Consider the following 27264-nt stretch of genomic DNA (forward strand, 5'->3'; position numbering starts at 1 on the left):
AATATAAAAGACACGTTTTCAAACTAAAACAAACAAAATACTACTGTCTACTGGCATTAGCAAATCAATATTTTTTAGCCACTTTAATTTTTTATTTAAAATATTGTAATTCTCAAAATTTATTTTCGTATATGTATCTTTTAGCCACGCTACCCCATATGATATGGCCACATCACACTGCCACACCATAAGACGTGACGGCGTTATTTCACCACGTAAGTGAAACTAACGTGATCAAGAGGTTTAGTTTTCAAAATAAATTATAGAAAAATATATATTGATTTTTTGAAAAAGGTTCACAAAATAAAAAAATGTGAATAAAAAAAGCCCATTCGTCAATATTGTGGGTTCTAACGCGCTTTCTAAATTATTAAACGGTATATTTTTAAAAAACATTTTAAATAGAAGTTTTTAAAATTGAAATAACCAGCTAATGTAATTTTATCTAGTCCAATACAATTATCCTCCACTTTTACAAACACCGAGATAATAATTACCTAAAATTAAACTTATTTTATTATAAACAAGATAATACGAATTCGAAGATACAATTTTGAAACAGATCGAGGGAGTATAAACTTCATCGACTACTACCACTTGCACAGTAGTATTTTGTTTGTTAGTTTGCAAACAAAAACAATATGGACTACTACTAGAGTAGGGTTTAGGGTGTTCTCTCACCTTGTCCCTTTACATAAGGCACCACCCCACACCCCCAAAGGCCCCAGCAAGCACTCCCAGAGCCAAAGCCCCCTCCACATCCCAAGTTCCTAACCTGACCTCCACCATGAGAGATTAACATCCCAACCAGCTGCTGCTCGCAACGTACGTAGCATCTTGCCCGCCCCTCGTCGAAGTCCGACCCGCAGCTAGCTCAGCCGGCGGCCGGCGAGCACAACGTACGTGGTGGGGTCGCACTCGCGCACCACCGGCGGAGCTAGCTAGCTAGCGTTGCCCCTGTCTCTGCCACCGCTCGTCGCCGCGGCCGGCCTGCCTGTAGATCGTACGCCGACTTCGACGACGTACGGCCACCTCCTCCCCCAACGAATTAGCCATACGGAAGGACAAGGTGAGAGTACCGCTAGCTACATGCATCTTTAGCTTGATTTGCTATCCACTTAATCGCGGAGACGTACAAGCGGAACCTTGTCTTGTAAGGTGCTGCAACATTAAGTTTTAGATTTGGATGTAGGTATTAAGAAAGTGATGAAATTAAAAACTGAAGAGTTGTGATTGGTTAAAAAAATTGTAATTGAAGAGGTTGCTATATTCTAAGATAAATTTTAAATGCTAGAAATAACTATATTTTGATATTTTGGGTGGGACGGAGGGAGTAACAATTTTTTAAAGAAACCTACAAGCTTTGGAGCCTCTTAATGTTTTGATGCGGAATTTTTTTTCTGTATATTCCAGTTAGCTGTTGTAACCCCACATTAAACATTTCCTGATTTATTGTTGCTAGCTGTTCTATGCAGTTTTTTAATTAAGGGGTAAAGTCCATCTTACTCTCCAAATATGGCAAAGGCAAAGAAAAAGAAGAAGAAAAAAAACCCCAAAGGTATTGCTTTCGGAGCTTGAACGGCCTACCTATTTGTACACTTATTGATTCTTAAGAAGTTTTGTTGTTTAATATGGTTATCATGTTTTCAGCTTACTTTTGAATAATTGGATTGGACAGTCATAGGAAAGAAAAAATAAATGAGTAAGTAATGATGCCATTTTATTAATTACTAGTAAATCTGCGTGCAATGCAATTATAGCATATTTCATATCATGCACTATAATACATAATGATTTTTATTTAATAATATATAATGATGTTCTTATTTTTACATACAACTTAAAACTAAAAATTTTAAGACATTATGATGTTTGGGCTTATCATGAAAAGCTTAAAAAAAATGGACAACTTATCATGGCGATGTAGGGACTATATGGACACTGTGTTCTTTCTATGTTCATACATAGCAAATAAAGAATAGCTTGTTTATCTTTCCATCATTAAGATTGTTATAGAAATTTCCTATTAATTAGTCCCTTTTGTTATCTATAATCACATATACATATTAGCAATTTCATAAATAAGTTACTACTCACTCCATTTCAGGTTATAATACGTTTTGACTTTAGTTAAAGTTTAACTACTCTAAGTTTGACTAACTATGTAGAAAAAAGTAGTAATATTTTTAACCCAAAACTAATATGTTATGAAAATTTAATCAATTATAGATTTAATAAAACTATGCTAGTGTTATAAATATTATTTTTTATAGAGCTAGTTAAACTTACAGTAGTTTATCTTTAACTAAAATCAAAACTTATTATAATCTGAAACGTAAACGGTGAGAGTATATCTTAACGTAGTTAGGGTGTGTTCTAAACTGCATAGTTGGCTGGCTGGTGCATTACGCACTGTAGCAGATATATATTTGGGAAGGGATGAATCATGAATGTAACCGGTGACATCGCCAACACCCGTGACGCTCGAGGCCGTCGTCGGTCGTCTTCTTCGGTCGCCTACGACTGCGAGGACACCGCTTTATTGTCCACCGGGTCATTCACTTTCCCCAACCTCGCGTAGGAGAGAGCACCCAAGAGACCGTCGGTCGTCGATGCGAAGGAGGAATGCGACGCGACGTGCCGTCCACAGCTCTGTCCTCTCTGTCCGTTGTCCTCAGCGGCGTGCACTTGGTTGACATGGACGGCTCATGAAGACCTCCTTGGCAGCCGCATCAGGGAAAAGTAGTGATTCCGGCTGCGGCTGAGCAGCATTGGCACGTGAAACCCTCCCTCCCTCTGCGTCGATCTTAGGGTGTGCTCGTTAGGGCTGGTAGTGCTAGCTGCGGAGGTAGTGCTCCAATGCACTGTGCAGCACGCGGATAGGACTGCAGAAGTCAATAACGTGGGCTGGCAGCGTTCCTGACGAGAGTTAGGTCGCCGTCGCCAACTTTCCATCTTCCTCCCGTGCATTGTATTAGCCAGTGGTTTTTACGGTGTGCATCGCTTTTCCTAAATCGGTTGTGTGCTGTGGTTTGGCCATATTACCTTGCTGTGCACCTCACCCCCATTGTTGGACTTCCAAGCTTGAGCTCATCCTTTTGCCCGAAATATCTTGCTCTGCCCTCCTATTGTTCTACCTCCAAGCGTGCCCGCATCCATTTGCATACCGGATATCTCGACGTCGCTAGGTTTCTTCTGCACACCAGCGGTCGTCGACTGCATCGTAGCCTTGGTGCCCAGACCGGCGTGGCCTTGCAGAGCACGCGCATGGCGTAGAATACTCGGCCTAATCAGGTAGGCATCCACTTCCCACATTTGTCTGGCGCATCAGAGGCGGAGAAAGGAGCTCTGGTTAGGAGCATCGCTGCATCGAGTGGAGTGAAAGCATCGAGGTTGCCGATTCTGGAATCGTCGCAGCAAGCGCAGCGAGCGGTCTGGTCCAATCTCGTGCGGCACAGTAAAAGGGATTTGGCTCCTGTAGCGCCCTTTCCGTCGTAGCGCATAGCGGGAAAATTAAAACTTAAAAACCCTAATTGTGAAAGTCCGCTGTTTGTTTGAAGTATGTGTGCATGCCAGTCTCGGATCTCAGATCCCCGATTTGTCAAATTCGAATCCCCAATTCAAATTCCTATGCAAAAGTCTAGTTTGCCTCCCTCATATTTGCTGGGCCGATTTTCCTCCTCGGCCTACTCTCTCTCTCTCTCAGCTCGTTTCCCCCTCAGTCTCTCTTCCCCACGTGCGCCGCACGTGATCGCGGTCGACTCCGAGCCGAGAGAGCTCTCTCTCTCTCTCGTTCATCTCTCTCTCCATTTTCTCCCTCCCGGCGTCGAACTCTCGCCCTCGAAATCGCACGCCGTTGCTTCGCGCGCGCTCCCGCGATCGCCGTCGTCGTCAGCTGCCTGCGCCGCCTGTGCCGCGCTGCCCTGCCGCGGCTCTGTAACGCGTGCCCGAGCCGTTCCACCCGGCTCTCCCTCTCCCTCCCGCGTGCCGCTTGGGCCGCCTCTCCGTGCCGGCCGGCCAACTAAGCTCACCCGAGCCGTGCCTCTCCTCTTGTCCCGCGCCTAAACCGCCCGAGGAAAGTCTATTCCCCCTCCCTCTTTCTTTTTCTTTTCAAAAAGGGTTTAAATAAATCATTTTCCCTTTAGACCAAAAATCAAATAATCTTAGAAATTCCATATCTTCGCAACCGTGCATCCGATCGACTCTGTTCACTTCCAAATTTTCTCAAATCTCGAGATCTATCTAATGGCACGCTTAGAGGTCAATAATAGGGCTTTATTTTCGCGTTTGTTGATTTGTCTCGTTTCGCGTATAGCTTGGGAGCCCGAAGACCCGCGGTGCGCGGATTTCGAGGATCAAGCTCAAGATCTCGAGAAAGGCAAGTCACCTTTGATCATCTTGCACCTATAATTTAAATCTAAGTATTTCTTTTCAGCAAATAATGCATGACTAGGAGTAACACGAGTATTTTGGCCGCGGTTGCGAGATAGCCTGCTGGCTCCAATCCTAATTGCTGCAATTACCCTCCTTGAATTATTGAACACTTAAACCACCCTTGTCAACTGCTATGCTTCGATGCATAGGCCTTCGGGCACGCGCCTCGGAACACTCCTCTCAAATTTAAAAATATCCAACAATGGGTAAAATTTGGGGTTTTACAAAAGACTTGAAAAACCCGACACTTGGATCGGTGCTTGCGAACTAAATAATTTTCCAAAATCGCGGACCAGGGGACTTACCGGGAGTACAGTTTCCCGCTCTTGCACTTAAGGACCGTTTCCTTTGGAATTTCATCCGAACATAAGATAAGTGCGACCACATGGGTGAAATGGGACGCCCCTGGCTGAGTAATTAGCTAATCAGGGGAACCTTGATACCAAGAGACAAGTGGATTCAACGGGGTGGAGTCGAGGAGAACCCCCGGGCCTCCTGGCGTAGTATGGTCTGGGACCCCTCTCTTTGGCATATGGTAAACCTGTGTCGGATTTCGAAATGCCTTGTCATGAAAGCCTCAAGCTCACCAGACGTGGCTATTCTGCACGGGCTGGGTGATCCGGGTTAGTAATGTCGTGTGGATAAAGTGTACCCCCTCTGCAGAGGTTATTAAACTGTTCGAACAGCCGTACCCACGGTCATGAGCGGACGTGAGGTGATTCCTTAGCGTAGTTTTGTTTGACTACTGCTTTGTGAAATTGCTGTTGTGGAATGGGATCGTTGTTTGAAATATCTGTGACTGACGGGATCAGCTAGGCTCGGGTGGCTGTTTGAAAGTTGACGGTTGGGTGCCAACCTTGAATCAATTCAAAGACTGATACATTACACATACTCCGATCGGACGAGACACACTGTCTCATCCGTGTAATTTGAGAAGCACTTACTTAGTTGTTTAAAAAGGAGTTTAACTAAAAACAATTGTGAAAATGAGCAGCCTTTCCTTTGAAGCCTTCATTAAACACTTAATTGTTATGACTTGCTGAGTACTCCTGTACTCACCCTTACTCTATATAAATAATCCCCCAGTTGCTGAAGAAGATGAGATGGATCCAGCTGATGAGGAGTTTGTAACACCCTGAAAATTCGACCAACAAAATCAAAACTCTAAAAATGCGGATTTTCAAAAACTTTTTAAACAAATTGCATCATGCCGATTTTATTCACCTATTTCATTGGATTTTGATTTCGGAGTTCGTTGATCGCGAATAAAGAATAATTAATTAGGAATAAACCCTAAAATTAAACTGGCAAAATAAATAATTAAAATATAATTTAAAATAAAGATTAGGTGAGGTTGGTAATAAATAAAAATATTATCGCGACCATATTAGTATCAATTAAATTTAAGTGCGATGGAATAAGAATTAACTTTAATTAAATTAAGTAAATTATATAAAAATAAAATATGGGTAATGTTAATCTAGGGCGAATCTTTTGGTTAGAGCAACACAAATATTGAGTAAACTTGATTTGTGCAAAAGTTAGAATTTATAAGGCGAGATTTAAATAGAAAATAGACTAAATTAGGGTTAATAACAATCTAGCACTATTCATTGCCAACAAGGTGCTTGATGTGGTCCTAGCCGGCCCCGAGCCCCGCGCCGCCGATGCCGTCGCGTCGCCGTCGCCGCACTGTCCCATCACCGTCTGCCGCCGCGCGCCGTCGCCATCGCCGCTGCCGCGCCGCGCGCCGTCCCGTCGCGCCGTCGCGTCGCCACGCCGCCGTCCCGTCGCCTCGCGCCGCGCGCTTGCCGCCTCGCGCCCCGCGCCGCTGCCGCGCCGCGCCGCGTCGCCGTCGCGTCGCCTGTCGCCGTCGCGTCGCCTGTTGCCGTCGCGCCGAGCCCTGTGCCAAGCCGCGCTGAGCCCCGCGCCGCGCCGCCCACCCGTCGCGTCGCCGATGCCGCCTGCCGCGCCGCGCGCCCGTCGCCATAGCCGCCTCGAACCCCACGCGCCGCGCCGTCGCGTCGCCATTAGGGCCGGCCACCTCTCCCCGCGCCTTATAAATCCCCTTCCCGGTCGCCATTTCACCCCGCACCACCTTACCTCCTCTTCCCCCATTTTCCCCTCTTTCCTCTCCACCGCGCCGCCGCCTTCGTGCCGTTGCGCCGCCGCCCTCGGTGCCGCCGCGCCGCGCCGAGAGCTGCGCCATGCGTCGCCGCCACCGCCGTTGGTAAGCCGCCGCCCCTCCCGTTGTTCGGTCTCCGCCGCCGCCTTGGGTAGGCAGTGAGCCGAGAGAGAGAGGAAGGGAGAAGCCGGGAGGGAGAGAAATAGAAAGAAAGAAAGTAAAGAAAAAAAAGAATAGAAAAGAAGAAAAGGAAAAATAAATAGAAAATTAGGGAGAGATTAAGGAGGTTTGGAAAATTAAAATAATTGGGGTTAGTTGTAGGTTTCTTTTAGTTGTAGAATCGCAAAATTTTATATAATTATAGAATATTTTGGTAATCTCTATACGTAATCAATTCGCGATAGAAATTTAGATTTATTTAAGAGCTAAATAATTATGTTGAATTCTTAGGAATGTACTTCTAAATCACAAAAAAAAAGACTTAGGATGAATGAACTTAAAATTGGAATGAAGTGGTTTTGCAAACTTTGTAGTCGATATAGAAAGATCGATTCGCGTTCGACTTTTATTTGAGTTTATTTGGATTTCATTTGAATTCTAATTGAATTCAAATCAATTCTTCCCACGTACTTTTAGATCCCGAGGGAGTTGCGGATCTGAGCCAGGATCAAGACCCGCAGGACTAGGAGCAAAGCAAGTCATCACTATTCTTTGAACATGTTGATCCCAATTGTGAAATTATTTTTATTACAAATAAAATTGCATGCAATGATGAACATCCTACTTGTGATTATGCCATGCCTTGATTATTGTTTACCCCTTATGCCTTCGTAACCATGTTTACATATGAGTCCCTAGTCAATTATGACAATTGCTTAGAAATGCTATTCTAGAATCATGCATACTCATATTTATCAAATGCTATATGCTTGGGCAATTACCTTTGGGAAGGTAATTAAGATGCGGCAAGTGGAGACATGAGCGCCACATTGCCATGATGTTGATGACATGATTTGTGAAAGGAGAAATAAAATTAAACAATTGTTTTCGACTGGGGCGGACGGAGGATTTGGGTGGTGTCCGCAAAAGGCTAGTGCCGTCCCCGGTCAATTAAGGACTGAGCCATGAAGTTAAATGAAACGACCCCCGTACAACCGCACTTCTCGTATGGGTATAGACCTAGCGGAGTAGATAGCTGAGCGAAGGCAGTATCCATGCATAGTGGTTTCTTGATGTGTGAGGCAGGGGCTCTACGGTAGGGCAGCCATTGGTAGGACCGCGAGGCGGTGTCTACAGTGGGTCGCCATCGGTAGGACTGCCATGTGAGAATCTAAACATAATTATAACTTAATGCATGTGTGAGTCTTCCCTTCCCGGGTGCGCTAGAACTTCTCTCACTGCTAGAAACCGTTTACGCCTAGAGTGCATGAGAATGTAAAGTTCATGGAGCGGGTACTGCCAATGCGAGGTTATCAAAAAGCTTTGCCGTGACGCGTCTCATGTGTTGGGACGAGGCTCATGTGTTGGGCAGTCGCGGAGTGCGGGTAAAGTGTACATCCACTGCAGTGTGAGTAAACCAAATCTATTCGAATAGCCGTGCTCGCGGTTATTGAGCACCGGGACGTGTATTACACTTGGCTAGACTCTAAATTCTTAACTTGTGTGGGATGGGTTATTGCATGATGATTTTATGCTGTTGGAGCCACTTCCTGAGAGGCGGGAAGGTGGACGTCCTCAGAAAACCATGACGACTCAATGGCGGGAAGCTATCCTTAGGATCACAATGGATGGTGGACAAAACCGTCGTTGTTTAATGTGAACACTGGTACTAAAATTTGATTAGTCTATGCTAGGTATTAGGCTTGTGAAAACAATTACAAAACTGGCTTTGCGCAAAAGAACCATAGCCATCCTTTGAATTCCCCTATCATGTGCATTGTCGCTGTGGTGGCTTGCTGAGTACGGTTGGTACTCACCCTTGTAATATACAAATTTAATCAGAGGCCGGAGATGAAGCTTCGGAGGATCCCTACGCTTACTACTAGGAGGGTGATGGAGACGATGGCGCTCAGTAGGTCTTAGTTACGGTCGTTGCATGTGGCAATGACGTGCCGCTGCCTTAACTCCGCTGCCTTATCTACTTCTGCTTTTGGAATGTATTCCGGACCGCTCGGTCCGATGATCTAAGACTATGCCTGCGGGCTTATGATGTAATAATTCGCACTAGACTCTCGTGTATGTGTATTTGGTAATTCAGCTATGAACTCGTGTGTAACAGACTACTTGATCTAGGGAAATGGTACTGTTTACACGATTGATACCTGTTATAAAAACGGGGGTCCACAGAGCTGGTATCAGAGCCATACGACTGTAGGAAAAGACCAAATGGCGCCCCACCCCTTTTTAGTTGGCCAAGGGAGAAATTCCCATTTAGCAATACTTTCAAAAATAAAAACACTATGTTACAAAACTCTACGATTTTCATCTTACTCTTAACTATTTTCGTTACAAAATGAGTTTTACTTTTAGCTGACTTTGGCTTCTTAAAATTAGATGGCAGATCAGGATTCGCACACTACCTGGGAGATGGGCGTACCCCGCTCAGAGGGATACGTCATGGAGCTACATCGGTTGATGAGGCGCCTAAGGTACCCCAGATTTTCGATCTACCGAGTGAGACAGTGTGGACCCGTTTGGGAGGCCCGGATTGAGGTTCATCCATGAGTTCCTTCAGAGTCAGACTACAGCTTTCCGACACGCCACCGTCGCGACTTACCAGAGACCGCGATGCAGGACACAGCTCGGGAGGCCTTCCTCCGACTTAGCTCTCTTCACCGAGTTTGCTCACCATCCGTTTCGGGAGGAGAGCAACTCTGTCTGCACAGTCTAGGACACACCTTGCTGCTACAACCCGATGGTGACTCGACTGTCCCGATGGGCTGAGGCAGTAGACGACTTCTACGGGGAGGCTCTGTTAGAGATCAACGACCAGCAGAGGCGTTTGGGAGAGTTAGAGACCGAGGTGACTGACCTCACAGTGCAGCAGCTTCAGCTAGAGGAGGAGCATCAGGCTTGGGGCAGTGAGATAGACTCACTGAAGGCACAGCTCCAGGTCCACGGCGACCAGTTCCAGCAGCTATTAGATCAGTACAATGATCACCGCGAGATGATGGATACACTTCAGGAGCAGCTGAGAGAGAGTCAGGAGCACGTCAGCCAGCTTGAGGAGGAGCTTCGAGCAGCTACAATCAGCACCACAGGAGCTTCTACTTCCTCAGCAGTAGGGCGTGATCGCTACTTCTTCCTTACTCCGTCATACCCACCAGCGTTCCACGCTCTTTTGGGAGAGGTTGATATGCTAACTACCGAGTCAGCACCTTACCTGGTGGACCCGACAGTGACACAGCCACCTGCCCTGGAGAATGTGCACACTCCACTTATCCCTACTCCGTCACCGTAGCTAGGTTCCAGTTTGGAGACTCCAATCCAGGTCGACTCCGAGACAGAGGGGACCGACACTGAGCCAGAGATAGAGTCGGACATCACTGATCCTTCAGAGGACGAGACTCCTGTCCACCGCATCACCTTTATCGGAGGCTCTCGTACCCTCAGCACTGCCCGCAAGAGCACACGACCCCCGGGCAAGAAGCCCAAGCCAGATCCAGAGGCCACTACTTCCGAGCCGTGGGGACTCAGGTTTGCACGAGCCAGCGATCACCCTCTTCCTGCCCCAGGATCCTGCGGATGGCTGGATGACTAGACTAGAGGACTATTGCAGCTTCGATATCGCCTTAGATGGTTTTTGGATAGCATGCGAGACGCCCCCCCTACCTAGATTGACGAGTAGCTTGATGATTAGTTCAATGTATCTTTTAGATGAACTTTATTTGGACTGCGTATATGTGCAGTCGATTGCATCATGACTTATGTATTATCTGTGGAAGTCTGTGATGTTCTTTATGATATTATTATCGTTGTGTTATAAATGAGTTTATTCCACCATGCTTACAAAACAAAGTACATATCAAAACAACTCCCTTAACGGGATAAAACCATAGAGGCTAGTTAGGAAATTAGGTTACCTACCTAATCGGCCTACATAGATAACAAGCCGACGTCGGGCGTCAACCAGCAATGAAGAAACTCAAGCACCCGACCTAACCGCCCTGGCCGGAGTTATGGCCACTCAAACACAACTTCTGCAAGCCATTGCAAACAATCAAGGCAACCGTGGAGGATCGAGCTTTGGAGAGTTTATGAGGACTAAGCCACCCACTTTCGTTACGGCAGACGAGCTTATGGAGGCAGAAGATTGGCTACGCATCATAGAGAAGAAACTGACCCTTGTCCGGGTGCGCGAAGCCGACAAAGTGATCTTCGCCGTAAACTAACTGGAGGGACCAGCTGGCGATTGGTGGGATACTTACAAGGAAGCTCGGGAAGAAGATGCTGGAGAACCCACTTGGAAAGAATTCACTGCAGCTTTTCGCGAGAACTTCGTGCCTGCTGTGGTGATGCGCATGAAAAAGAACGAGTTCAGAAGGCTGCGACAAGGAAATACAACGGTGCAAGAATTTCTGAACCGGTTCACCCAGTTGGCCCGCTATTCTCACTGCTAGAGTGCATGAGAATGTAAAGTTCATGGAGCGGGTACTGCCAATGCGAGGTTATCAAAAAGCTTTGCCGTGACGCGTCTCATGTGTTGGGACGAGGCTCATGTGTTGGGCAGTCGCGGAGTGCGGGTAAAGTGTACATCCACTGCAGTGTGAGTAAACCAAATCTATTCGAATAGCCGTGCTCGCGGTTATTGAGCATCGGGACGTGTATTACACTTGGCTAGACTCTAAATTCATAACTTGTGTGGGATGGGTTATTGCATGATGATTTTATACTGTTGGAGCCACTTCCTGAGAGGCGGGAAGGTGGACGTCCTCAGAAAACTATGACGACAATGGCGGGAAGCTATCCTTGGGATCACAATGGATAGCGGGCCAACTGAGTGAACCGATTCAGATATTCCTGCATCGTTGTGTTCCCTTGTCGTAGCCTTCTAAACTCGTTCTTCTTTATACGCATTACCGCAGCAGGCACGAAGTTCTCGCGGAATGCTGCAGTGAACTATTCCTAAGTGGGTTCTCTAGCATCCTCTTCCCGAGCTTCCTTGTAAGTATCCCACCAATCACCAGCGGGTCCCTACAGTTGGTTTACTGCGAATATCACTTTGTCGGCTTCGCGTACCCGGACAAGGGTCAGTTTCTTCTCTGTGATACGTAGCCAATCTTCTGTCTCCATAGGCTCGTCTGCCGTAGCGAACGTGGGTGGCTTGGTCCTCATAAACTCTCCAAAGCTCGATCCGCCGCGGTTGCCTTGGTTATTTGCAATGGCTTGCAGAAGTTGGGCTTGAGTGGCCATAACCCCGGCCAGGGTGGTTAGGTCAGGTGTCTGAGTTTCATCATTGCTGGTTGACGCCCGACGTCGGCTTGCCATCTGTGTAGGTTGATTGAGTAAGTATCCTAATCTTCTAACTGGCTCTTATGGTTTTATCCCGTTAAGGGAATTGTCTTGATGTGAACTTGGTTTTGCAAGCATGGTGGAACAAACTCATTTACACATAATAGCAATAGTATCATAAATAACATCACAGAGTTCCACAAATAGTACATAAATCATGATGCAATCGACTGCACACATATGCAGTCCAAATAAGGTTCATCCAAAAGATACATCGAACTAACCATCAAGCTACTCGTCAATCTAGGAAAGGGAGGGTGTATCTCGCATCCTATCCAAAAACCATCTGAAGCGAGATCGAAGCTACAATAATCCTCCAGTCTAGTCATCCAACCATCCGCAGGATCCTGGGGCAGGTAGAGGGTGGTCGCTGGCACGGGCAAATCTGAGTCCCCACGGCTCGGAAGTAGTGGCCTCTGGATCTGGCTTGGGCTTCTTGCCCGGAGGTCGTGTGCTCTTGCAAGCAGTACTGAGGGTACGAGGGCCTCCGACAAAGGTGATGCGGTGGACAGGAGTCTCATCCTCTGAAGGATCGGTGATGTCTGGCTCTATCTCTGGCTCAGTGTCGGTTCCCTCTGTCTCGGAGTCAACCTGGATCGGAGTCTCCAAACTAGAACCTAGCTGCGGTGAAGGTGTAGGGATCAGTGGGGTGTGCACAATCTCTGGGGCAGGTGGCTGTGTCACTGTCGGGTCCACTAGGTAAGGTGCTGACTCGGTAGCTAGCATACCAGCCTCTCCCAGAAGAGCGTGGAACGCTGGTGGGTACGGCGGGGTGAAGAAGAAGTAGCGTTCACGCCCTACTGCTGTAGAAGTAGAAGCTCCTGGGGTGCTGACCGTGGCTGCTCGGAGCTGCTCCTCCAGCTGGCTGACGTGCTCCTGACTCTCTCTCAGCTGCTCCTCAAGTGTATCCATCATCCCGCGGCGATCGTTGTACTGATCAGATAACTGCTGGAACTGGTCGCCGTGGACCTGGAGCTGTGTCTTTAGTGAGTCTATCTCACTGCCCCAAGCCTGGTGCTCCTCCTCTAGCTAAAGCTGCTATACTGTGAGGTCAGTCACCTCGGTCTCTAACTCTCCCACACGCCTCTGCTGGTCGTCGATCTCTAACAGAGCCTTCTTGTAGAAGTCGTCTACTGCCTCAGCCCATCGTGACAGTCGAATCACTATCGGGTTGTTGCAGCAAGGTGTGTCCTGAATTGTGCAGATGGAGTTGCCCTCCTCTCGAAACGGGTGGTGAGCAAACTCAGTACTCGCCAACTCAGCTCTGTGGATAGAGCTAAGTCGGAGAAAGGCCTCCCGGGCTGCATCCTGCATCGCGGTCTCTGGCAAGTCGCGATGGTAGCGTGTCGGAAAGCTGTAGTCTGACTCTGAAGGAACTCGTGTGTGAACCTCGACCCGGGCCTCCCAAACGAATCCACACTGTCTTACTCGGTAGATCGGAAATCTGGGGTACCGTAGATGCCTCATCAGCCGATGCAGCTCGATGACGTATCCCTCCGAGCGGGGTACGCCCATCTCCCAGGTAGCGGGTGAATCCTGATCTGCCATCTAAGTTTAAGAAAAACCCAAAGTCAGCTGAGAGTAAAACTTGTTTTGTAAAGAAAATGGTTAAGAGTAGGATGAAGATCGTATAGAGTTTTGTGAACATAGCATTTTTATTTTTTTGAAAGTATTACTAAATGGGAATTTCTCCCTTGGCCAACTTAAAAAAAAGGGGTGGGCGCCTTTTAGTCTTTTCCTATAGTTGTGTGGCTCTGATACCAGCTCTGTGGACCCACGTTTTTATAACAGGAATCAATCGTGTAAATAGTACCATTTCCCTGGATCAAGTAGTCTGGTACACACAAGTTCATAGCTGAAATACCAAATGCACATACACGAAAGTCTAGTGCGAATTATTACATCAAAAGCCCGCAGGCGTAGTCTTAGATCATCGGACCGAGCAGTCCGGAATACATTCCAAAAACAGAAGTAGATAAGGCAGCGGAGTTAAGGCAGCGGCACGCCATTGCCACAGGCACCGATCGTAACTAAGACCTACTGAGCGCCATCGTCTTCATCACCCTCCTGGTAGTAAGTGTAGGGATTCTCCGAAGCTTCATCTCCGACCTCTGATTAAGTTTGTATATTGCAAGGGTGAGTACAAGCCGTACTCAGCAAGCCACCACAGCAACAATGCACATGATAGGGGTATTCAAAGGATGGCTATGGTTCTTTTGCGCAAAGCAAGTTTTGTAATTCTTTTCACAAGCCTAAGACTTAGCACAGACTGGTCAAATTTTAGTACCAGTGTTTTCATTAAACAATGACGGTTCTGTCCACCATCCGTTGTGATCCCAAGGATAGCTTCCCGCCGTTGTGTCGTGTCGTGACCGGGAAAATTGCCTTTTCCCGAACGCTAGTGTATTAATCCCCGTCCCAGGAAAAGCCGGGGTACACCATACAAACATGATATAAAAGACACATCTTTATTACATCGATAATATTTACCTTATTACAAAGGCGCTTCAGGCCTGACAATCAAAAATAAACAGCAGCGAACTAGCGGGCCTACGGCTCCATCTTCACAGGCGCTCAACTGGGGTATAAGCCAGGACTCCACCTAAGACTTCTTCTCCAAAGCTTCTCTTACTGAAGGGGGGAAAAGATTGAGCAAGAATGAGTACAACCACAGTACTCAGCAAGCCACACCGGAGATGCATAATTAATGCAAGGGGGGTACAAGGAGATAATAATATAGGGGTTAAGTTTTGCAGTAACAGCCTTTAAAAGTCACTTAGTTGCCCAAAGCCATTTTATAAAGACGATCCTAGAGCTACACAGTATTATTAAACAAGGCCGTGAACCCTCACGAACCTGCCTTAACCCAAGGCCTACGATGATTCAGACCGAACTGGCAACCCGACCCTGGGTCCCAGCTCGTCCCAAGCCAACCCAGGCCAACCATTCCATATTTTAGTTGTTGAGCAAATTTTAAGAATTAAAACACTGACTTGGGTACATTGCTCGGCTTGCCCATAACCGAGGGCGCGGCTATTCGAATAGATTATACTCTGATCAGAGGTGTACATCTTTACCCACAAGACACATCTTCCTCACGTGTTACCACGTGCCACATACCACCACGGTATACAGACGGAAGACGTGACATAGTTTTCAACCCATCCTAGCCATAGACAAGAGTACCGACCCAATCCCACCTACGGCCGGGATACCCGGGACAGGCAGGCAGAACTGAGCCCCTAGCAGCAGGGCACCAACCCTCTGCCATATGACATCTCGACTACCGGGCCGCAGCTCGTGTAGCCTTCATTTGCCCTGGAGAATGTCCATCGACCCCCGACTTCATCCATCTCCAATCCGTGTACTTTTATTTATGACTAGACTGAGCCACAAACTAAGCCTTACCCATTAGACATGTGGAAGTACGGTAGTGCTTTGCAACAGAGGCCCGAGCTTAATCCTTATAGTGGCCGGGGTGCTACTTCCCACAACTGGCATGCACCCAAACCCCACCGAAAACAGGTTTTAGGGATTTTGAAAGGGGAAGAGAGGTGTATGTCCAATTCCACCATAAACCAACAATTCCATAGTGTCCAAATGATATGAGAATTCCCAAAGTCTAAAGTTATAAAACCACCTAATGTTGCCTAATTAATCAGCGAAGCATCTACCTAAATTCATACTAGTGGAACCACGAATAGAGTACCCACTAGTTGGGGTTTTATTTATTCTAGGGTGAACAAGGTAATAATAACAATAGCAATAATAATGTCTTAACAAAGGTAAATAGGCATGGCTAAATAAAACAGTGATAACGCGGGAATTTAAATAAAGCGGTAATGCATTAATTTAAATCAAAATAATTTTATAAACTGGGATTCAATATGCTCAAGGATGATGTGACTTGCCTTGCTCAGAGAGAACGGCCTTCCGAACCTACGGCGACGACCACGAACCACGCTTCGGGAACCTCTGGAACGACGAAAGCTACGCGAAGCACACAAGCAATGCTGCAAGCCTATAAAGAAGCAATAACAATACATAAAAAGAAAGCACATGGTTCTTTAGGTTATAACAAACATTAGGAGACTTGAACGGATCGATTCGGAGCTCGTATGACCAAGATATGATCATCCAAAGTTTAATGCTGTTATATGGAGATTTGCGGATTATTATAATTAAGCTTTGCAATTATAAAACATGCGTAAGCGCTAGCCTGGAAAGACAGGAAGGCTGCGCCGTTGACATGCGGACCCCACATGTCAACAAAAAGGACCGCGGTAGACCGAGTACACAGAGACGGTCCACGGGTCGATGGAAGCGGATCCCGTGTGTCAACCGAGGCGAGTGGCCGACAAACGGACTCCACTAGGCACCACACGGGTTGCACACGTGGAAACCACGCGGCTACCGAGCGGGCACACTAACACGGACACTACACGGTCACCACCCGCACACGTGAACGACTACCGACACCGGTACACGGGTACCGGGGTCGACGACCGCACAACGGGTACGGGGCGACACCGAAAGGACGAGGACGGGGCAGCGAGGGAGAGGGAACCTTACCACCACGCGACGAGGCGCGGGAACGACAACGACGAACGGGCGCGGCGGAGACAGACGGGCACAACGGAGACGAACGGCGAGGGGACGGCTTCGGCGGCGATCCTTGAACGTAGGCGAGACGCGGCCGACACGGGGCTTGACGACGCGGAGCCGAGGACGAAGACGAGGACGGGGCTGCAGCGGCTCGCTTGACGAACGCGGACGACGGACGAGAACGGCTCGACGGAGGGACGAACGCCACGACGACCGGGAACGACGAGAGGACGACGACGACCGGGACCGGCGAGGAGGCGACGAGGACAGCCGGCGGCAGCTGCACGGAGATGGGGACGACGTGGAACACGCCGCTACGATGCCGACGACGGAGGCGGCGCCGCGAGACGACGAGCCGGGCGACCGATGGGACGTCGATCGGCGAGGACGAACGGTGACAAGGAAACGACGATGGCAGCCAGCAGCGGCTGCGCGGAGGAGGGGACAGCGTGGAACACGCCGCTGCGATGTTGGTGAAGGTGGTGGTGCAGCGGGGTGGCGAGCCGATGAGGAGGAAGGAGAGGCCGGCGCGGAGACGACGGCGTTCCGGCGAAATTCGGGCGACGCCGTGGCCTGGCCGGGAGAGAGGACGGCACTGCGACGTCAACGGAGGAGACGGCGACATCGGTCGGCGTACCGGCGACGAACAGCAGCCGGCCGGAGACGGGGAAGTGGTGGCGACGCCACTGGACGCCGGCGAGGACGCGTCTCCGGTGCTTTCCCCGCGAAACGGAGGGCTGACCGAGGGAGAGGAGGCAGCTGCGACGCCGGGAGAGGTGGCGGCGCAGCCGGAGGGTGCACGGGTGAGGCGGGAGGTGCGGCTGGAGGTGGCCGGCGCGGAGAAAAGAGGAGGGCGACGGCGGGAAGGCAGCTCCGGGGGTCACCTCGCGAAACGGAGGGCAAGCCGGGGTGGAGGAGGTGGCGGCGACGCTGGAGGAGGCGACGGCGCGGCCGGACGACGCTCCGGCGAGGCGGGAGAGGCGGCTGGAGGCCGGCCGGCACCGGAGAGAGAGAGGGAGAAGGTGGGGAGAGGCGGTGCGGCCACGGGGGAGCTCGGGAAGAGGCTAAAACGGTAGAACGCAAAGAGGGGGTTCCATTTTATAGGAGAGGAGTGGGAGCCGGCCACGGGGGAGGTCGGAACGGCGGCGATAAAGGCGGCCGGCGGCCATGGTTGGTGACCGGAGAAAATGCGGGCGTTCCCGGCGATTGGGGACACGATTCAAGGGGGAAATTGGGGGGAATTGAAGAGGATTCAATGGGGATTAATTCCCCCCAATCAATTTGGAAAGAAGGGCATTGATTCGCGTGGATTTAGGGGAGGAACGGCGCTAGGTTTTCGGGGAGAGAGAGAGGAGGCCGGCTGGGAGAGGAAGACGATGACGACCTGGCGCGTGGGCCCCACGCGGTCAGGCGGCGGCTCGGGCAGGGGGGGGCTCGGCTGGGCCGGGACACGGCCCAGGTGGGAGAGGAGGGGGAGGCGGCCTGGGCCGGGCTGGCCGGGAGAGGAGGGGGGGAAACGGCCCGGGAGAGAGAGGGAGGAGGGAGTGGGCCGGGAGGGGAAGAGGGGCCCAAGAGAAGGAGGGAGAGAAGGAGAGGGAGAGAAAGAGAGGGAGGAAAGGGAGACTTCGGCCGCGGGCCGAGGGGAGAGAGGGGGGACTTTGGGCCAGACTTGGCCCAAAGGAAAAGGAGGATTATTTTTAGATTTTCTTTTTAATAAACTTTGTTAATTGTTTTTGTTGCTTAATAATTATTTCCGGTGCTCTGAAAATTCAAGTAAAATTTGAGGGCTCCTTTTAGACCAAGGAGAATTTAACAAAAATTCTCCGGGCCACATTTGAATTTTTCTTGCACGTATTTTAGTGTTTGCCAATTTCTTTTCGAATTTTAATTAATTCTATTATTCCTTTTAGCGAATGATTTTTATTTCGGGATGAATTTATCAGGACGTGACATGTCGCCATGGTTTTTTGAGGACGTACACCTTCCCTCCTCTCAGGAAGTGGCTCCAACAGCATAAAAATCATCATGCAATATCCCATCCCACACAAGTTAAGAATTTAGTCTAGCCAAGTGTAATACACGTCCCGGTGCTCAATAACCACGAGCACGGCTATTCGAATAGATTTGATTTACTCACACTGCAGTGGATGTACACTTTACCCGCACTCCGCGACTGCCCAACACATGAGCCTCGTCCCAACACATGAGACGCGTCACGGCAAAGCTTTTCGATAACCTCGCATTGGCAGTACCCACTCCATGAACTTTACATCCTTATGCACTCTAGGCGTCATACGTTTCTAACAGTGAGAGGAGTTCTGGCGCTCCCGGGAAGGGAAAAACACACACACTCCTACGTTGCTTCTTGTTGTTGAACCCAGTCCATCATGATTGTTCTCTTATGGGTATCCTCATGTAGTATTGCCAAGCCAGCCTCTGACCATCCGAAACGGGCATCCGCCATCCACCTGGCCATCCGAACCGGGCATCCGCCAGCAGACTGCTTGCCACATCACACACCTAAAAGAAGACCACTACGCATGGATACTGCCTCCGCTCAGCTATCTACTCCACTAGGTCTATACCCATATGAGAAGTGCGGTTGTACGGGGGTCGTTTCATGCTTAACTTCATGGCTCGGTCCTTAATTGACCAGGGACAGCACTAGCATTTTCCGGATACCACCCAAATCCTCCAGCCACCCTAGTCGAAAACAGTTCTTTAACTTTATTTTCCTTTCACAAATCATGCCACCAATATCATGGCAATGTGGCGCTCATGTCTCCACATGCCACATCTCAATTACCTTCCCAAAGGTAATTGCCCAAGCATATAGCATTTGATAAATATGAGTATGCATGATTCTAGAATAGCATTTCTAAGCAATTGTCATAATTGACTAGAGACTTATACGTAAACATGGTAAACAATAATTAAGGCATGGCATAATCACAAGTAGGATGTTCATCATTGCATGCAATTTTATTTGTAAACAAAATAATTTCGCAATTGGGATCAACATGTTCAAAGAATAGTAATGACTTGCCTTGCTCAAAGTCTTGCGGATCTCGACCTTCGCTTGGATCCGCAACTCCCTCGGGCTCTATAATTACGTGCGAAGGAATAATTTGAATTCAATTAGAATCCAAATGAAATCCAAATAATTCACACAAACATCGAACGCGAAACACCCTTTCTAAATTGACAACAAAGTTCGCGGAATCGCTCAATTCGAATTGTTGGGTCATTTTAACCTAAGTCATTTTGTGATTTGAAATTACGTCCTAAGAATTCATCTAATTGTTTAGTTCTTAATTACATTTAAATTACTACCGCGAATTGATTACTTAAAGAGATTACCAAAAATAATCTATAAGAATTCATCTAATTGTTTAGTTATTAATTACATCTAAATTACTACCGCGAATTGATTTCTTATAGAAATTAGAATAGTCTATAATAATCTATGATTATAGTATTATTTTGCAAATACTACACTTTAGTTAATCCTATAATTAATTCCTAATATTTTAAATATCCTAAATCTCCTCCTAATTTCCTATTTATTTTCCTTTTCTTTTTCTCCCTTTCTTTTTCTTTTTCCTTCCTTTCTTTTTCTTTTCTTTTTCCTTTTTTCTCTCTTCTCTCTTTTCTCTCTCCCGGCTCCTTTCTCCCTTCCTCTCTTCTTTTCTCTTTCTCCCTCCCTCTCTCTTGGCTTTTTGCCCTCCCGGCGGCGATGGCGGTGGACGCAAGGGGGGGAAAGGCGGCGGCTTACCGACAGCGGCGGTCGGCGGCGACGACGGTGACGGCGGCGCAAGCCCCGACGCGGCACACGGCGTGGTGCGGCGGCACCGAGGGCGGCCCGGCGGCACGAAGGCAGCGGCGCGGCGGCACAAAGACGGCGGCGTGGCGGCACGAGAACGACGGCGCGGTGGTGAGGGTAGAGGGGAGGAGGAGGGAATGGAGTGGGGAGAATGGGGAAGGTGGGGTTTTTATAGGGGAGAGAGGGGGAAAAGGGAGAGAAGGAGGGGGGGTGAAGCGACGGCGGCGCGGGGCGCGAGGCGGCGAGGAGACGAGCACGCGGCGACGGGACGGGCGACGTGACGGCGGGGCTCGAGGCGACGGCGGCACGCGCGGCGCGGCAGTGGGACGGCGACGGCGACGACACAGCAGCGGCGGCGCACGGCTCGGAGCGACGGCGAGACGCGACGGCGACGGCGCGCAGCAGCGGCGCGGGGCGCGAGGCGGCAGGCTCGCGACGCGGCGACGGGACAGGCGAGCGGCGCGCGGGCGCGAGGCGCGAGGCGACGCGACGGCAGGCGCGCGGTGCGGCGGTGGCGATGGCGACGGCGCGCGGGGCTCGGGGCGGCCAGAGCGCGCGGCAGAGGAGGGGTTAGGGCTAGGGACCGCAATCGAACACCTAGGGTGCAATGAACAGTATATTTTCCTATTTATCCCGATTTTAGTTTATTTCCCATATAAATTTGATTCTATAATTTCTAAATCTTGCATAAATGAAGTTTACTCAATATGTGTATTATCCAAACCAATGGATCCACTCCAGATTAAAGATTAATTGTACCCATATTTTATTTTTATATAATTTACTTGATTTTAATTAGAGTTAATTCTCATTCCGTCTATTTAGATTTAATTGAAACAAATATGATCGCGATAATATTTTATTCATTTCTATCCTCACCTCAACCTTTATTTTAAATTGTATTCCGATTATTTATTTAGCCCAATTAATTTTTAGGGTTTATTCCTAATTAGTTATTCTTTATTCGCGATCAACAAACTTCGAAATCAAAATTCAATGGAATAGGCAAATAAAGTCGGCATGATGCAATTTATTTAAAAAGTTTTCGAAGGTCCGCATTTTTAGAGTTTTGTTTTTATTGGTCAAATTTTCAGGGTGTTACACACACCCAGTTGCTTCCTCTCGCCGTGGCCCACGCTTTATCCGCACTGCACGGAAGCATGTTGTTGGTTCCTCCACTGTGTTCCACTTTCACTACCTAGCTCCCCTCCGCCAGCTGCCCGTGCTGCTGCCGGCCCTCGATAGGTTCCGCTGGTCTCTTCGAGTGCGCCAATCTACGTCTCTTCGACTGAGGAGCCGACCACTGGAGCCAGCTAGGCAGGCGAGGAGTAGAGGAGGCAGTCTTTAGCAGTTGTTCGGGTGTTAGGCCCTTTTGTTCCGCTGCCAACTCTTTTGGAGTCGTGGCGAGGTAGTGCGTGTGTGTGTTTGATGTGGGTGTTGTATGGTAGTCTGGATATCCTAGGTGGTGTGCGTATAGTCAAGCTCGACGTAGATCTGTGACTTGTCCACACCCGTTTTATCAGGTGTCTTTATGATTTGAGAAATTCAGTTTATGCCTGTGTGTATGCTATTTGAGTTGTTATTTACTTTGCTTCTTGGCTTCTTTAAGTACTTATCTGATTCTTACCTTGCCCTTTTCTGGGAGTTTAGATGGCTAGCCGCCCCCGTCGCACTGCTCGTGCACCAAACCGTTTCGGTTTTGAGGAAGTTAGAGTTGAGCCAGAGGCAGATCATGAGGAAGACTCCATCATTAACATGTTGGTAGCTGATTTGGAAGCCCATGAGCAAGGTAGAGCTGCAAGACGGGCCCCACAACAGGCAGGGATGCAGTGAATGATGGAGACAATGGCCAATGCAGCTCAGTGCCATAATGTGTTTCGCATGAGGCCAGACAAAATTCATGCATTGTTTGGGATATTAGCTATGTGCAACATAGGCCTTTAGATTTATCACATGACATATAACATATTAGTAGTGCCAGTTGCTCTGATTTCAAGTGATCATATATATGACTCTACATGCATTAAGATATGAGATTTACAGCACTGCTGTCTGTACAGATGCTTAAGTTAGTTCTGACCATATGTAGATATGTCAAACTATGCAGCTGTACATTACTTAATCATCTACATGCAGCATAGTTTCCATTTTATTACAATATGACTGCTGTAATTTGCCAACTGCCTGTCGAAATGTTTGGTCAGCTGTACTGCCAACACAGATAATAAATTCTGAGCATCCTTGTAAGTTTCTGCATGTCCATGTGTGCACTCAAATTGCTAGAAAGTCGTACTCAGATGTTTTATGCTAAGTGCACCTTGTATTGACACATCCATGATAATTACATACAGTTAACATACAGAAATGTTGTTGGGTATAGATGCACTGTAGGTTGTCAAAATGATGCCAACTTACTATATTAGAAGTGAGCTAAACACCTTTGTTTGAATTCAGGATAGCTAATTAAAACTACTATGAATATCTGACAGCTAAACTTAGATGGCTGTACTTAAATTAATCTGAATATATATGAATATGCAAGGTTCAACATATGTGATTTACATGGTTATAGGTGTAGAGAAGAAGGATTGACTGAACTGATTTTGGACATTTTCTGAGTACATCTAGTTTGCCTCATATATAGGTTAACTTACAACATTTAGGTTACAGAACCTACTTGTAAATATACATGCTAGATGAATGAATGACTTAACTGAATCTAGAGATATATCTGAGTACAAATGTTTTTCCTGATATTTAGATTAAGTTAGATCGTTAATCTTAGCAAGAGCTACATACATCTCTATATGCATGCTAGATGAACTTAACATGACTGTACTATAGGAAGTTGATACATCTGTGAAACTATTTGTATATATGATTGATGGACTTACCTGATTTGACAGGCATATGTGAGTTCATATGGTTCTGCTGAAATTTACAAATGCTAATGTCTTATTTCTAACGAAATCATCTTACAGCTTACTATTAGTACCATGTCTCAATGCACTATCTATCTGAATAGAAAACATCTAGCTGAATTGAAAACATCTAGCTGCATACCTTGCACAACTAAACATAATACATACATCTAACTGAAGTTTATGCTCCTTTTGCACCAAATTGAAACCTGTTATGTGTAGGGCACAACCAATTATGACAGAAAACGCATATTTTGACTTGATTGAACTGCACAGCTGAACTGTGATTTAATGTTTTTTTGGTTCTGTGTGCACTGTCTATCTGAAATGCATGTACTTCTCACATTATTAGCTGCCCTCTTTGTATTTCATACCTTCATATTGAATCCAAATTGTTATGGCTTTGCTGCAGGTGAGGAGAGGTGTCCGTGTGTTTAGGAATGTACCTCTCAAGTTCATTCCTGAGCATCACGCAGTGTATAGTGGTAGGATAGTTACGCTCAACAAGTCTGGCGTTGTTGGACACAGGCCGGCACCACCACCGGTCCTCCAAGAAGCTCAGATCTTAGATGTTGATGATCTCACCAACCTGGCACTCCTACCACCTTCTCCGGAGCCATCCTTAGGTCCGCGCAGAAGGGGCAAGAGAATCATGACTCCCAGCTACTCTTCAGGTGGCAACAGCAAGGGGACCAGGAGGGACTCCACCGGAGATGCATTTAATAGGCTGGCTGACCTGAGGGTTCAGTCCAATGAAAGTAAGGCCAGGAGGGAGGAGCAGAAGCAAGCGAAGAGCGCTAGAGCATGCATGGAGATGCTCAAGGCTGATGGGATTAGCATGCAGGATCCCATCTACCACACAATCCTGAGGATGTTTCGTGATGGGTACCTGTGTGAGTTCTTCATTGAGGACTGCACCACACCAGAGGGTCGCATGTACTTCATCCAGCTGCATGGTGCACCAGACCTCACTCCTGACCCCCTGTTGTTTGCTCCACCGCCACCACCAACCTGCTCAGGCCATGTTGAGGGCTGGTACAAGAGGTTCAGTCCTCATGACGATGATGGTAGCGACGGTGCTAATGGTGGTGCTGATGGTGCAGCAATGTTTTAGCACTGCTTCTGCTTGCTTATGTCGCTTTGGTGCCATGTTCTGTTCGTGATGCATCTTTTAATTTCCCTGTGATGTCTGTTTAATAACTTGCTCCGATTCATATCGAGCATCGTGCTTGTTGTAGGCCTTATTTAAGGGCCCCTTTGAAACACAGGATAGGAAAAACACAGGAATAGGAAAAACGTAGGAATTGAAGTGGTATGTTTTCCTAATCCTACAGGAATGAAAAACACAAGAAATATGAAGAGGGTCCCTTTTTGATAGCACCATAGGAAACAAACAAAGCAAAAGGATAGTTTCCAAGAGGTTGAACCTCTTGCTTATTTTCCTATGAAATTGAGCTATAGGAATGCAATCCTAAGGAAAATTTCCTATACTTTCCTATGAATCAAAGGGTTTCATAGGAAAAATTTCTTAGGAAATTAAATCCTCAAAAATTCCTATGACAATCCTCCAATTCAAAGGTGCCCTAAGTTGAGTGGCTTCTTGAACAATTTCAGCACCATTAATTTGAACTATGTGAGCTGCAGTGCTTGAATAAATTATGTTGAGCTGATATTTATTTGCCTTTGTTGATTGCCCTTATTTTGTACAAGGAGCTAACTTTTTGTGGTTTGCTAACTTAATTTACAATTGCATTGCACTAATATGTTGCCTATTTTAATCACTGTTTTTTTGCAGTACTTTAATAATGTGAACTAACCTTTCGATTTCTACCTACTTAGAATCATTTTGTCATTGCAGCACATAGGCTTCTAACTTAACCATGATTTACTTTGTCATGTATTGATATAGGAACATGAGCACTTCTGAAAGATCATATGGTTCTAAGGATGGCTACTACAGTGAGGAGGAGGACTCCTTTCTGGACATGTTGGTTGCGGCTTTGAAGGCAAAGCTATGTGTGAGGGCAGCACGTTGGGTATCGCAACAATCTGGAATGGAATGGGTGATGGAGACAATGGAAAACCCATCTCAATGCCAAGCAATTTTCCGTCTGATGCCAGATCAAATCCATGCTCTGTTTGGGTTACTTACTAATCGATACAATCTTCATGGATCAATTGAGGTATGCCCAATGGAAGCACTTGGAATATTTTTGTACATCATGGCGGGGGGCAATTCAAATAGGGCCACTAATAATAGGATGGTAAGATCTGGGTCTACTGTCTCTAAGTACATCCATAGAGTGCTTAATGCGGTTTATGCTGCTGACATAAATAAGCCGGTAGATCCTAACTTTGCAAGAGTTCATTATCGTGTCCAGAATGATGAAGAATTCCAGCCATTTGCTGGTGCGGCTGGTGCAGTGGATGGAGCACACATTCATTGCATTGTGGCAGTGGATGATTCCATTCAACACAGGAACCGTCACCACATAACTTCTAGGAATGTTCGTCGCTATTGGATTGGACGACCGTGTCATTTTTGCAGATGTTGGGTGGCTAGGGTCTGTGCATGATCAACCTAACAGAAGCAGTACGGGGCTATCCGTTTGTTTTCCCAAGGCTACCATGGGGTATGTTTTGAATTTTAGGTTCAACAATTGCAAATGTTAGTGTCCATTTTCCAGAAATAATCACTTCGCTAATTTGTTGGTGCAGGGAAATATTTCCTTGTGGACTCGGGATATGCTAGCCGGTATAGATTCCTACCACCTTACCCACATGTTTGGTACCACTTGGATGAATTTGCGGGTAATAAGGGAGCAGCCTTGCCCCATGGAAAGGAAGATACTTTTAACTAAATGCACAGTTCGTAGCGTAACATAGTGGAAAGGACATTTGGAGTTATCAAAAGCCAGTGAGAATCCTGAGGGAAATACCTTATTTCCTTAGGAGTGACGACCATACCAAGATCATACATTGTGCATTAGTTCTACATAACTTCAGGATTGACAGCTCCGACATGTATTTCCTTACACAGAACCCATTGTACAATGGATACCCCATCGTTTCAGATGCTCCACCCTACGTGGCTGGAACGATGTACCTAACAGAGCGGCGGCAATGAATACACTCCGTGATACCATTGCAGATGAAGTTTACAACAGGTAAATGGTATTTAGTTTGCACCGTTTAAAATAATTAACATAGCCATGTCTGTCATGGATATGTTCTCTATATGTATTGTGTTTCTAAAATCTGTCTGTACTCGTCCATGTGTAGTTCACTGTGTTCCTACTACTGTCGTGTTTGTGTGATTTATCTCTAGCATCCTCTCATGCTTAATATTACCAGCTTTGCTCTAATCTCCCGAAGTCCCGATTTAATTTGATATCTTCCATTAAGTTTTGGTGACACCTTCGTTAGCAGCCGGCTGCTTTATAGCTGCACAGCACGTGAAGCAGAGCAGCAGCCGTTCGGCTGCCTCACCGACAGCTGCACCGACAGCTTGACGGTGCTCAAACGGCGCTTCCTCACTCCGTTCCTGCTCTGTTGCCACACGGCATTAAATTGCTTCCCAGCTGCCGTTGCTCCGTTGACGTTGCCACTCAACTGTGTTTGCATGTTCAGGTTTGAAACATAGTGGTTCCGCACAGAAAACAGAAAAATCTATTCGCAGTAACTAAATTTTTAATCTTTTAAACAACTTTCATATATAAATTTATTTTTTAAAAAACACATCTTTTAGTCATTTGAAAAATGTGCGTGAGGAAAACGAGGGGAAGCTGCTAGTAACAATGCCATTGCACCATACGAACGAGCCCGAGCTGGTCGTAGCACTGCTC

At 47.3% G+C, this 27264-nt stretch overlaps 1 protein-coding gene across 5 annotated transcripts; it reads left to right on the forward strand.

Moving 5' to 3' along the window:
* The first annotated feature begins 726 nt into the window (after positions 1-726).
* On the forward strand, positions 727-26784 carry LOC4350506 (uncharacterized). 5 transcript variants are annotated; one of them, XM_066305517.1, is made up of 7 exons: positions 727-1069; positions 1463-1558; positions 1651-1702; positions 22149-22287; positions 23832-25602; positions 25801-26052; positions 26138-26784. In XM_066305517.1, the coding sequence occupies exons 4-5, from the start codon at positions 22279-22281 to the stop codon at positions 24531-24533; spliced, it is 711 nt and encodes a 236-aa protein (XP_066161614.1). In that variant the 5' UTR covers positions 727-1069; positions 1463-1558; positions 1651-1702; positions 22149-22278; the 3' UTR covers positions 24534-25602; positions 25801-26052; positions 26138-26784. The 5 variants fall into 5 exon arrangements, 2 of the variants coding, with proteins under 2 accessions (XP_066161614.1, XP_066161613.1); XM_066305516.1 differs by having other exon boundaries at positions 1476-1558; XR_010737665.1 differs by lacking the exon at positions 22149-22287 and having other exon boundaries at positions 1476-1558; positions 25329-25683.
* Positions 26785-27264: the final 480 nt, after the last annotated feature.

The sequence above is a fragment of the Oryza sativa genome, chromosome 11, assembly GCF_034140825.1.
Source record: "Oryza sativa Japonica Group chromosome 11, ASM3414082v1".
NCBI lineage: Eukaryota > Viridiplantae > Streptophyta > Magnoliopsida > Poales > Poaceae > Oryza > Oryza sativa.